Source organism: Lampetra fluviatilis, chromosome 20 (genome assembly GCF_964198595.1).
Source record: "Lampetra fluviatilis chromosome 20, kcLamFluv1.1, whole genome shotgun sequence".
Taxonomy (NCBI): domain Eukaryota; kingdom Metazoa; phylum Chordata; class Hyperoartia; order Petromyzontiformes; family Petromyzontidae; genus Lampetra; species Lampetra fluviatilis.
Window position 1 is genome coordinate 1,050,720 of NC_136294.1, and position 13,943 is coordinate 1,064,662.

Below are 13,943 nucleotides of genomic sequence, written 5' to 3' on the forward strand. Positions count from 1 at the left end.
AGACGGGGTTTCCCGCGGCCTTGGGCAGGGGCCGCCCCCCGCCCTCCCCCCTCCCGCCCATCGTCGGCGCCCCCCGCCCCGCCCCCCCACCCCCCCCGCCCGCCAACCCCTCCGCCCCGCCCCGCCCCCCCGCCCCCAAGGCCCCGCCCCCCCGCCCCAAGGCGCCCTCTTCAATCCGCGGCGTTCCGCACCGCTCGGCCGTCGGGAACGCGCCGCGTCGTCGAGGCGAATCGCCCCTTGTCGCCCTGCCCGTCACCACTTGTCACCTGCTGTTGAGTTATTTTTAATGTGCTTCGCCGGATTAGATTCCGCACCGTCGGTGGTCGGATTGCGTAAAACTCCCGAGATGAGTTTCCCCCCGAGGATTGCTTTGCGTCACAAACTTAAGGGGCAATGGCACACAACGCCGACTTACGTAACCGTGCTATCTGTGGTGTTCTCGTATCTTTTGTTAAGATGCCCGTGTGTTTTTTTTATTGTTGGGATATTGAGATGTTTGTTCGGGTCAAAATGTGCAACGTTTTGAGATGCAATTTGCACGAACGACGCGATATGAAAAACAATTATTGTCTTCTTGTGGAGGTTTCCAGGAGATGTCAGTACAGCAAGTGGGTTCATTAGTCTACGACGTGTGGATCCCCGCATTGGTGGAGGGATTTCTCCAGGTACTCCAAATGTCCTTCCAACGAATGAAAACGCGTCTTGGATAATACATTATTAGTCATACTCGTGTGTCATTGCCCATCAAATACAAGTCTTTATCATCACACTATCCAGGCCTCTCGACTTCTCCCCTGGTTAAAACAAATGTAACTTGAACAGATCTAAAAAAAAACTACTCTCTACACAACTGCGTTTTTGTTAAAAGGTCGCTTGCAAGATTTTTTCCGGATAATTTATGCTGCTGCCCGACAGTCGGGCGAAATGTCTAGCAAGATGGATTCTTGGACTTACGACGTGGACACCAACAACACTAATTTTCGTGTTTTGAAACTCAGCATTGCAATTTGGGGAAGCCAAAATAAAAAAAATATATATACGATAATTCGGATGATTTTGGTTCCTAGCATAGACGTGATTCTACTTGCGCCAAATGTCAACACCCGTCTCCCTAGAACATAATTATAATTTACGCTGAGTTCCTGCTTTGCTTGAGCCAAGCCCTGATAAAGCCATAAGGTGAGTGGTGTGCTCTGTGTAATCACAAACCCCAGGTCAACTCAGCCTTAAATGGGCACCTAATGTGTAGTGTATGAACTAGGAATAGAGTACAAATACATAACCACCATTTGTAGTGCGGCCACCCACCCCTCGTGTGCCGTTCCGGCCTTCATAGGACCTCGATAAAAGTACTTGCCCCAAAAATCTGTTGAGGCTACACGGGGGATCTTTGTCTGGTATGTATTTTTTGTGGCCAGAGCATAATGTGCTGTGCTTTAGTCGGGGGGGCTTAGTGTCTCACTATTGTCCGGGTTGCTGGTGGAGTAGGTGATATTTGACTCGTAGCCACAGCCATAGGGATATTTACAGGATCTGGTGTGCTGGGTGTGGGAAAACAATGATGGGTCTTTGATCCGGACAGACCCGGCTGATATTAAATCCTGATCAACATTACCATGATCTCCATCACGACCACATGTCTGCCTGTGCATTGCAATAACCACTTACTAAGTGTATACTCATCACCCGAGACTGGGAGATATTTTTATTGTTTTATTTTTATACATTTTTATTAATTTTAATTTCATTTTTTACCTACGTGACTTTACCGACAGAACTAAGAGTATGAATCCTTGCAGTCACGAAAGCTTCAAATCTAGAATTCATCGTCAATGGTCTATCCCTACGAGCAAGGTTAATGTTGCCTGCTCCTGTGAACTTCACTCGCCGATTCCTCCACTCGTGTTGAGGACTCGGTCTCCCAGACTCTTGCAGCTCATCCTCACTGTGTTCAACCACCAAACACTGCAGGTCACAACGGTGAAGACAAGGAACCCCCGTATGGCCTTAACAGACTGGTGGGGAAAGTGCTGTCAGCGAGTAGCACCGATGAAGGGCCAGCACACACACTCACTCGCACACTCACTGAGCCACCCACTCGCTTGCCCACTCGCACACTCACTCACCCACCCACTCGACCACTCACAAATACACCCATTCACTCGCCCACTTGCATATTCACTAACCCACTCACTCGCACACTCACTGAGCCACCCACTCGCTTGCCCACTCGCACACTCACTCACCCACCCACTCATTCGCCCACTCACTAACCACCCACTCCCTCGCCACACTGCAGGTCACCCCACTTCTCTTTCTGCATCTTCCCTCGCACTGCTGCACTTTGGAGTTCCCTCCTCCCGTCACCATCATCGTCTCTTTCCCCCACAAGCTCTGACATAACATTGCTACTCAATTCAAGAAACGCGCCAACTCTCATTTGGTACAACTTAGACGGTGCTGTTTGTTGCTGGCCGCTGTCCTGCGCTCAGCAACTGCGCGAAAAAGAAAATCCCATCCAAGCCAAGGACTGTCTGTGGTTCGTGTGTCTGTGCGTGTCCGCTCACAACAACGAGCGGAGCGCCGGGCGGATAAAACACAGCAAGTTGGCATAGTCGGGGGCACAGCTGGTGCATCGGCCAGTCGTCTCAGTCAACCCATGCACCTGTGTCTGTCCCGTGACCTCCTGCCACTGGGGGTTCGACACTTCACGTGTCCTTACGGTGCACGTAGCCTGGCACAAGCGCCGTTGTGACGTCACCGCCACTCATTGGCGAATGGGGGCGGTTGTTGTTGTTGGTGTCCGCGCCGGTTGAGTGTGTGTGTGTTCGGTGGTGCAGCGGTTGGCGCTCCCATTCGCCCCCCCCCAGCCCCTCTAGCAACTCAATACAATAGTTTGTCATATATTCCGAAAGTAGTCATTGACGTCATTATCAGCTTTCTATTTCGCTTAGACTGTATAGTTGTGAGTGTAGCTTTATTTTTACGTCCAGCGCTTTGAGATGCTTCAATATGAAAGGCGCTTTATACGATTCAAGATTATTTTTTATGATGACTCGGGGTCGTGGTTCGATGTTAAAATCGATTTGTGAACATTTCGATGAGAGGAGTACCTTGAGTAGCGAGCGGGTCACACAAACCCGTGACGTAACAACTTCACAGATAAGCAGAGACCAGATGTCTCTTCCATATGTCTCTCCACATACACAAAAAAGTGTTTCTTACACAATACATCGACCCCCGTGGCTTTCTGGGAGTGCATCATTTCAGCAGGATTAATATATTGCAAGCCATCTCTGGACGAGTTTCGACACCCAGTGTCTCATCAGCAGAGTCGAGCTTTGCTTGACTCTGCAGGTCAGCGTCTGAAAGTCACAGGCAAGAGGAGCCCTCTCTTGAAGACATGGGTCCTCGTTCGATCCATTTAAGCTGCATACAACTAGGGTTGTCAAACTAAAACCACGACAATTTGACTCAAATATCCCCCGTATAGCCTTGACAGTTTGGGCAAGTGCTGTTACAGAGGGCAGCATGGCACTCGAGGGAATTGGTGGCCATCACCATGCCTGGCCGTCTTTTTTCTCCCTCGTGGCGATGTTTACAAATCGCACCAAGTAATCATTGTGAGGCTGAGTCGACTTAGGGGAGGCCCAGGACCGGCTCAGATAATCGTCACTGGTGTTAGCCGTGAACGGGAATCGAACTCGGGTGGCTGGGTTCGTAGCGCAGCACGCTAACCTCTCACTACACTTGCCACTCCATACTCAAACAACAACCACCGTCATTCGCCAGGCTGTGTGCACGTTGAAGCCATGCTCAACAACACGCACACACACACGTGGCAGGAGTTGCAAACCACACATTTTTGACGGCATTATATTTGTTCATGCAGACATTTTATTGTTCCAATGTCTTGGCGGTGTGGATTTCTCCGGTACAGAAAATAAGCAGGCGGGTAAAAGTGGGGGGGGGGGGGCTCCGTTACACCTCATCTCACGACCCTCGTCAGCGCTCGTCACGGCTCACACCGGCCTTCTTACACGTACACGCGCAGTACCGCGATTGCCAATCCACTGCTGGATGAGGGCCTAACCATGCAGACCGTGCTTCATCACGCTGGTCAGTGCAGGTTTGGTGGTGGTAGTCGCGGGGAGTGCAATGCATCACCCTCTACTTCCTACAACTGCACACAGCGGTGGTGGTGGTGATGGTTATCTTTGCCAGCGCTATCCAGGCTCAACGTTGTTCGGCGTCCGAAATCTGCTGAGATGGGGCGTGTTGCAGATGAGTTTGTCGTAGTCGACGGTTTTTAAACTGGAAAACATCCACACACGCATTGACCCGAACTCTCATATATCTTGGCTTGGTTCCGTTAAAAACGCAGCCCAAAATAATAAAACCAAACCGCTCTCATCTTAAATGGTCGTATTTTTAATTGAGTTTCACAAATGACGGTACACTTCCACCCTCTCCCTGGCTGACAAAAACTACGATGTCCCCTCGCTTTTGTCAAAACGTCTCGGCGTGTCGATGTCGAAAAAATACTGCCGTGCTCCGGAGATGATGTCTCCTGGAATACGTCCTGCGGAAACCCGGAGGCTTCCTGGAGAAGATGGTGACTCACGTCTCAGACACAGAGGCCGAGGCTGACTCAGAAGGGCTGGGATTGATGACGCTGTTGCTGGAGCAGGGCTCGGTGTGGGACAACGATTCGCAAGAACGGCCAAAAACAGAGCCCAGTGGCGTAGGAGAGTCCCATCTCATGGCCAGCCCCTCGGATCGAGGAAGGCTAGAAACGGAAACCCGACTGATGTGCCCCAACGCGTCGTCATCAATAGAGCTCTTGTCTTGCAGCTACACACCTAGCCTGCGTGCCACCGACTATCCCACATGGGCTAGAAGATCCGTTAATTATGTTTAAAAAAACACTTCAAATCGACTTGATTTTAAAGTATTTTGAAAACGATAATTATGATGATTCACGAAGGTTCAAACTTCTGTCGGACACCCCAGGACAAACCCTTACGTGTTTAGCTACAAGAGCTGATCGTTTCTCGGGTCCCACCCTCCCCTCGTGTCACCGATGTGGCGCGTGTGTGAGCTGCCGTTGAGACGCGCCGTGTGAGTCGAGATGTAGAGAGTTTATATGTAAAAAAGAAGATCAAGCAAATGCAAGCCACGTGTCACCCTCGGCTCGTGCGGTCTGCAAACCGATGACACCTTCCTCTCGTGGACATCTGCAAGGCACACACGGAGACACGCGGGCGTCAGGTGGGGCACCAATATTTGATTTGCCCATTTGCGGAAGCCACACGTTACCGCTCTAATTTAATTTAAATACAACTTGGAACGTAAAATGAAAGCATTTTCATAAAGACATTTTTCATGGTGGTTGTCAAGGGTGGCCCAACTCGTAGCTTTGGCCACCAGGGGAGGTCAAGGTGCCCCTTGCCCCCACGCTCGTTACGCTACTGGGTAGGTCGCTAGCACCACGCCCGGCCACTTTTGTCTCCACAATGCTGCTGTTTACGCACCGCACTAGGTGTGCTCCTTTAAGGCTCCGTCGACACACACACACGCATGCATATACACACGCACAATGATGCGTCATGGCTGTGGATGAGGTTAGTTGTCTCAAAGTGTAGATTTTCGTAGCCAGGTCAACGATTCATATTTGATTATGGGTTAGGTCACGTGGTATAGCTGTATGCCAATGTTCGTTGATGTTCAACTCAGTCATGAGAAGTCTCAAGTCAGCACATTTATTTTTGCGGTGTACATCACGTTCACTGTGTAAATGTGGCAATCTCGTCGGGTGGTGGAGGGTCAGTGATACTGCAGCACGTGGCCTAATCCGCCACGTGGGTTCGACGATCTTGGGAGTCGTCGGGCGTACCGTGCCGCGAGCGCGCTGCTCTAGTTGACCTGGCTGCCCGAGGACGAGCGGGTGATGGTCATCGTGCTGCTGGAGCTGCCACTGCATACACATCATCATCATCGTCATTCACTTCATCATTCACATTATAATCATCAACAGCATCGTCATCGAAATCATCATCGATATCATCATCAACATCTTTGTCATCAATATGATCATCATCACTGTAATAATAATGATCGCTACAATAATATTGTCATCATCACTAAAATACTGTGATCATTATGATCTCTTGTTGTCACGCTGCAATGATAAAATAATATCATAATCTTGCTATTCATGTATTTATTTACATTCTCACCTCGTCGGGCCTTTAAGCGGCATCATTGTCTGAACTGTCTCTCGTCTGGTTAGAGTTGAAGGTTTAACGATAATTCCGATAACACCATCATCATCATCGTCGGTGTGAATTTGGAAACACTCACCCCATTCCGGCGCTGCCTCCTGTGGAAGGTCAAAACGAGAAAGATTAAAATATGCCTTTTTGATGTTATTATTGCACCGTTGTGGAGAACATAATATAATAATGTAACAAATTTGACCGGTTTCGACGTTCAGTGTCTCAACCGTCGAGTCAGATTTTCTGAAAGCGTTGCTGGTGCACTGCCAGTTGTTTATAAGCAAGAATTTTGGGGCAGAATGAGGATTGGGAAGCGCAGGAGGAGGTGGATGAGTGGGAAGAACAGTAACAGGCGGAGGAAGAGGATCAGGAGAAGTGGGAAGAGCAGGAGGAGGTGGAGGAAGAGGAGGAGTGGGGTGTGCAGCAGGAGGAGTGGAGCCTCACCGGTGGTGTAGAAGCCGCCGTGGTTGGCGGTGGAGGAAGAGCCGCCCGAGGGAAGCAGCACCGTCGGGGCCTGGCCCGCGGTGATGTTGGCGAGCCTGCGGGGCGTGGCACACATCACCACCATCAACATCACCATCAGCACCACCATCATCACTACCATCATCATTACCACCATCAACAAAATTATCATCACCATCATAATCACCATCATTATCACAATCATCACAGTCGCTGTTAAGATCATTATCATCACCATCATCACTACGATTATCAAGATCATTACCACCATCATCATCAATATTGCAGCCATCATCATCACCACCACCACCACCATCACCACCACCACCACCATCACCACCACCACCACCACCACCAACCACCCTCGCGACTCACTTGGTGTCCCCTCCGTCGAGCAGGCGGCGGTAGGTGGCGATCTCGGCCTCGAGCTTCATCTTCATGTTGAGGAGGTCCGCGTAATCCTTCAGCTGGCGGTTGATGTCGCAGCGCAGGGACGTGAGCTCGGCCTCGAGCCGCGCCAGGATGTTCTGGTAGCCGGAGAGGTCGCGCGCGTTGCGATCCTCTGTGTCGGCGAGAGTGTCCTCCAGCGAGCGGATCTGCGAGGTTAAGAGCCTCTGTGTGAGCCTATGGGTCTCTGTGTGAGTCCATGGGCCTCTGTATGAGTATATGGGCCTCTGTGTGAGTCTACGGGTCTCTATGTGAGTATATGGATATCTATGCGAATCTATTGGTCTTTGTAAATATATGGGTGTATATGTGAGTCTTTGGGTCTATATGTGAGTCTAATGGTCTTTATTTAATTATGTGGGTCTATATGTGAGTCTATGAGTCTCTGTGTGATTCCATTGGTCTGTGCGTGGTTCTATGAGTGTCTATGTTATTCTGTGGGTTAATATGTGAGTCTATGAGTCTCTATGTAATTCTGTGGGTCTGTATGCGAGTCCATGGATCGATTTGTGAGTCTTTGGCGGACGCCACTCACCATGCTGCGCATGGAGTCGAGCTCCACCTGGAGCCCCTGCATGGAGCGCCGCGTCTCCTGCAGCTCTGTCTTGACCGTGATGGTCACCTGGTTCTGCTGCACCGACACCTGCTTCACCGTTTCCAGCTGCAGTAGCAACAGCGGCAGCAGCAGCAGGGCGGGGAAGAGGGGGGGCGGTGGGGGAGAGGAGCAGAGAGGCCCGGAGATGCGGAGGAAATGGGTGAGCAGAGAGCGAGCGGGGGAGGTGGAGGAGAGAGGTGGGGAGAGGAGGAGAAATGAGGAGAGAAAGGAGGAGAGCAGAACGGTTGATTTATAGACAAAAGAGATCAAGGGAGAGAGAGAGAGGAGGGTCAGGGTTCAAGTGATTAGTCGAGTGGTGTGTCTTTCATCCTCAAACGATGGCTCGCTTGCTGCACTCGCTCCAACGGTGTTTCAGGAGGCTACACGGGGGAGCTTTGTCTGTGCGTGCCGCACCTGCTTGCGGAAGGCCTCCTCCGCCTCGTCGCGGCTGCGGGCGATCATCCCCTCGTACTGTGACCGGATGTCGGCGAGGATGCGCGCCAGGTCGGCCCCCTTCACGTTGTCCACCTCCACCGACATGGACGTGTCGGCGATCTGAGCTCGCAGTGCCAGCACCTCCTGCAAGCGGGCGGCACGGGGCCAGTCACGGGGCACAACCACGGGGTCATCATCAGGTGGTGCGTCTGCCGGTCATCTCAGTCAGTTAACACATGGCACCTGCTGGGTCTGTTTCGTAACCTCCCACCAGCGGGCCTTCGACACTTCATGTGGCCTCAAAGTGCACCTAGCATGGCACGAGCGCCGTGGTGACGTCACTGCCACTTAGTTGTGAATGGCAGTTGTGTCAAAAAATGTCCGTCTTCCTATCTGCCCTTCTTCCGTCTATCTGTCTGTCTCGAGATTTCTCTGTCAATTTGCCCGCCTGTCTGCCCCTCTGCCTGTCTGTTCGTCTGTCTATCCTTTGAGTTGCCCAGCTTTCTAGAACTCTGTCTGTCTATCCGTCTGTCAGTCTATAGATCTGTCTGTCCATCTCTCTCTCTGTCCCTCCCAACCCCCCTCCCACCATGATCATGAATGCACGGCAGCTAAATCACGGGCAATGTAAATGTGTCTGCCGGGGCGGGGGGGCACGTGGAGGGCACCTGCTCGTGGTTCTTCTTCATGAAGATGAGCTCCTCCCGGAGGGCCTCGATCTCTCCCTCCAGCCCCATGCGTGCCATGTTGTACTCGTCCAGGAGGCACTTGAGGTTCGCGATGTCCACCTCCACCGAGTTGCGCAGCGCCAGCTCCGTCTCCCACCTGAGTGGAGCGGCACCGGCGTTGTCAGACGGCTCGTCGCGGCACAATGGGTAGGGCCGGACGACCAGGAGAATTGTCCGCGGAAGCAGATACCACAGAACTACTTCTGAGGTCACGTCAAGCGAGCACATTTTATCCAACGGGTCTGGATGGATGTTGAGCACAAACGTGGGTGGCGAATGCGAAGGGTTGTGCTTGCGTTACAGAACAGCCCAAGGAAGTGAATACCACATAACTACTTCTGAGATTCCGTCATATGGGTAATTTGGTACAATTTAGCTAACGGAAAGGACATATGCAGACACCTCACGCAAAGTGCCTTTCTTCGTGTTAAAGGACGGCCCGCTGAAGTGGATAGGACAAAATTACTTCTTACATCTCTTCAAGCGAGCAGTGACATCTGCAACGGGTATTAGTGAAATACTTTAAAGACGAGGACGGTGTCTTGACTTTAATGCCACCCGGGGAAGCACCACTGCCTCTAATATTGAGAGCCTTGATTTATTAATTGATGGACACACTATCACGTTCAAATTATATTTTGCAGTTAACTTGGAATATATCCAGCACTTAGAATTAAAGAAAACTATCACGTTTATAGCAGGGCGTGTGAGAAGGTGATACCACACAGTGTGGATAAAAGGCAAATGAAGGGATATCAGATGTAGTTCTGTGATGTCAACTTCCACAGGTCGTTGTCTAATACGGGGTGAAGCTACACTGATTTGTAAGTCCCCAGTAAAAATATCTGTGCCTCATAAAAACACATTCTACAATGACATGGGTGTGGAGCAGTGGCGCGGTGGTTAGTGCACTGCACTGTATACCCAGCGACCTGAAAAATGTTAACTGCATTTTAAAAAAAGTCACTCACTTGGAACGGAAGTCATCGGCTGCCAGCCTGGCATTGTCGATCTCCAGGCTGACCCGGGCATTCTCCAGGGTCTGGGTCAGAATCTGTGGTACCAAATGAAACATAGTGAGCAGATGCGGACACAATAAGTGGGCGTAAGCCAATGACCAAACCACCTGGAGTGCACCCAATCTCATCAGGCCTTGGAAGATAATCAGGTTTGAGTCTGAAGAGTGCCTGCATGGGTGACAACCAGGCACAAAAACAACAACAACGTAGGAATCTGGAATGTCTTCGACTGGTGCAGGGCTGGGGGTGCCACGGTGGTGAGATGTTAACTACCTCGCCTGGTATACAGGAGGTCATGGGTTCAATCCCGACCCTGGCGCCTGCTGCTGTATATTTGGAGTTTGTGTGTTCTCCGCGTGGTCACGTGGATTTTTCTCCAGGTCTTCCGGTTTTTCTCTTCCCATTTAGAATCAACATCACCCGTTTAGAGTATTTGGTTTGCGATAGATGTCCACATGATAAGCCACTTCGCTGAGCTGTCATTTGTGGCCAGGTCGCTTCCGAAAAAGTGCTACACAGCTCAGTGGATCTTTCCTGGTAAAATCGAAAATAGTTTTATATTAGTTTAGTACCTGAGATCATGACCTCATTCCTTTGAGTGGGAAAGCACCTTGAATTTCCAGATTTAAAAGCAACAAAAATGAGATGCACTTGGTGAGGTCAGAGTTTTGACTGACATCATAGGCCATTCAATAGCCTACCTAGGCTCTCCAGTTTAATTAACATTCGATCATTCTTACGATAGTCATTGTGGCCTCTATTACAGACACCCCACAGATAGAAAGATGGACACAGTGAGCTAAAGAGTTAACAACTGTATTATTAAGGATAGTTAAAATCTTATCAATAAATCCCATAGTGTCTGGGACATTGGGAAGAGATGTGATTAGGGTTGGCACCTTTCAGAGTTTGACCGGGCCAATCCAGGAATTGGCATCTGTGTGTCAGGTGGCAGCAGGATTTTATTTCTACCGAGATCTGGTCCGGCTATTGCTGAGTTCGCAGTCGACTGCGCATTGTTCATAATAGAGAAATACGTTCGGGTTTGGCCTGCAGTGTAAAAGCTAGCAGCGCTGGGTGCGGCCGAGTACCTTGGCCCTCAGGTCCTCGATGGCCGAGTAGTAGACGCTGTAGTCCTTGATGGATGGACCTTTCCCCTTGAGCAGCTCCTTGATCTTGATCTCGATCTCCTTGTTGGCGTGCTCCAGGATGCGAACCTTCTCGATGTAGCCGGCCAGGCGGTCGTTCAGGCCCTGCAGCTCCTGCTTCTCGTCACTGCCGTGGATGATGCCGGCGCCCAGGCCCATGCCCATGCCCAGGCCGTAGTTGCTCTGGTACCCGAGGCCGCCCCCGTAGCAGCCGCCGGCGATGATGCTGTGGCCTCCGCGCAGGCCGCCACCGTACGTGCTGGAGGAGCTGCTCACCTGTTGCCGGGGAAGAAGAATTAAAATATCTTCTATTCACAATAATAATTGTGTAATGTGAATGTATGCACTGTAGTAGATAGAGTAGATTTGGTATCCGCACCATTCGTTGTGATAACTGTGTTGATGTCCCATTTCTTCAATTAGTTCGTCATTGTTTTATTTTCTGAGAGTTTTGTATTTACTTAACAATTGTTATTTAAATAGGATTTAGCCCCTTCGTGTGATTATGGATATCATTATTGTCCAGCGTTGTGAGATGCAATTAGCAAGAATGACGCTATATAAATCTTTGATTATTACTACTTTATACTCATAGCCTACTGAAAGCGTAAAGCATGTTATTTTTTCATCATCTTGATACTGGCAAAAAGGGTCCCATAGATTATTTTGACACTTGTTAATTTATACGCAAACACGATATATTGTTATTTACCCTGTTTGCACTAAGTTCTAGCATGGGTTTCGTGTAAATAATTTGTTGTTTTTGCTTTTGTTAGTTTGCACATTTCTTCCGCCCTGCGATGTCTTCTGACTGTCGCCACTGCTGACGGCCTAGGGCTGTGGTTGTCCTTGTAACGGAGCTGCTGAGCTCAACAGGGCCCTCCCCGGCTGAGATCATTCAGCCTGAGTCACGTTCTGGTCCAGTGTTCTTCACTAATGTTCAGAGCGGGGCCACTTTCGCCGATGAGACATCATCAGTGTGAGGGCCACCACACATTTGAAACTATTTAGGTTTTGGGGATGTGTCCCCCCCAATATATATTATACATTACGGCCTTGGCTTCGAGGCCCCCTCTCTCAACACTCACCACGCGCCGTGTCCCCACGCTGCCACCAGCCGATCGACTGGAGAAGCCTCCCACACCTCCGTGACGGATCTTCATTGTGGACGTCATGGTGTCTCTGTCATGGAGATCGACCGGGCGCGGAGAGATGTTAAGTGCGGCGGTCAGAATGAGAGGAGACCACAGAAAAAGCAGGAAACGGACATCACGATACATCGTCGTATCGTGAACATCAATATCGTATTGTATCGCGGCAACCCTAACCACAGCCGTAATCACAGGTAACAACAACTCAACACATTATATTAATAGCACTGCCGTTAAAGGAAACAGACCACGAGAGACAACATTTTGGGCTCATGGCCCTTGTTCATAATAAAGAGATGAAGGGCCATTTCTTGAAATGCCGAGTTTAGTTTTATATGTAACGTGCGTTGTTAACGAATGTGTTGAGTTCATTTGTTCTTTGTGCTCCAGAGCCATTGCCAGCGCAGCAGCAGCATCATCATCACATCTCTGCTCGTCGTCTCATCAGAGGCGAGCACCACTCCAGCCAAACGCCGCCGTCTCCTCCTCCTCGTGAGAGACCCGACGGCGCAGAAGATCCCTGGCGTCTATCTTCCACCCTGAAGCTCATGGACCACAACCCCTGATCCACATCCACTGCACTAACCGTGGCGGCAGCAGCAGTTGCCGATACTTATCAGAATATTTATTTAGACTGGAGGAGTCCGATGCGCTATGAAGCCCTTTTTGTATCTATGTATGTTGCACTTCTTTCGCACCGTACATATCCAACTGTGCTAATCGGAGGTCCAGTTGATACTCGATGACGGACAAATGGGACATGTGCAGTACACACACAGAAAAACAGGCAGTGTGCGGCGACTGTGGGCACCCAGAACAGACCCGTGGAACATCGAATGACTCAAAGCCTCAATCACAAATACAGGTACCCTACAAAGGAGGAGGCATCATCACAGCGATACACCACTCTGGTACCCCTGACACAATGATCTGGTTCATTAACCACCTCAATGTGGAATTGCAGTTGTTGAGCTGTATCAACATTAGCCATACGATGAAGAAGATCCATAGACTCACATGGAGACCTATAGACTCACACAAATATCTACAGATTCATACTGAGACCCATAGACTCACATGGAGACCTATAGACTCACACAAAGATCTACGGATTCATACTGAGACCCATAGACTCACATGGAGACCTATAGACTCACACAAAGATCTACAGATTCATACTGAGACCCATAGACTCACGTGGAGACCTATAGACTCACACAAAGATCTACAGATTCATACTGAGACCCATAGACTCACATGGAGACCTATAGACTCACACAAATATCTACAGCTTCATACTGAGACCCATAGACTCACATGGAGACCTATAGACTCACACAAAGATCTACGGATTCATACTGAGACCCATAGACTCACATGGAGACCTATAGACTCACACAAATATCTACAGATTCATACTGAGACCCATAGACTCACATGGAGACCTATAGACTCACACAAAGATCTACAGATTCATACTGAGACCCATAGACTCACGTCGAGACCTATAAACTCACACACAGTTACATATGAAGGCATCGTCAAAAAACAGTACACTACACTCCACGACTGTTGACAATGATTTGCCTCTATATCAACATCAGCCATCCACAGAAGAAGAAGACCACTGCAGCCATACCTGTGGATGTGTCGGGTGATGTCTGGCAGGCAGGAGGTTCT

General features: G+C 49.9%; 1 protein-coding gene across 1 annotated transcript; it reads right to left on the minus strand.

The window, feature by feature from the left end:
• Positions 1-3,975: 3,975 nt before the first annotated feature.
• Positions 3,976-13,943, minus strand: LOC144937733 (keratin, type 1 cytoskeletal 11-like). Its single transcript, XM_078865171.1, has 12 exons — positions 13,903-13,943; positions 12,201-12,294; positions 11,056-11,388; positions 9,917-9,999; positions 8,886-9,042; positions 8,197-8,361; positions 7,723-7,848; positions 7,116-7,336; positions 6,723-6,817; positions 6,364-6,382; positions 5,897-5,977; positions 3,976-5,237 (listed from the first exon to the last, which is right to left on the minus strand). Exons 2-11 carry the CDS (start codon positions 12,285-12,287, stop codon positions 5,917-5,919), a joined length of 1,347 nt encoding a protein of 448 aa, XP_078721297.1. The 5' UTR covers positions 12,288-12,294; positions 13,903-13,943; the 3' UTR covers positions 3,976-5,237; positions 5,897-5,916.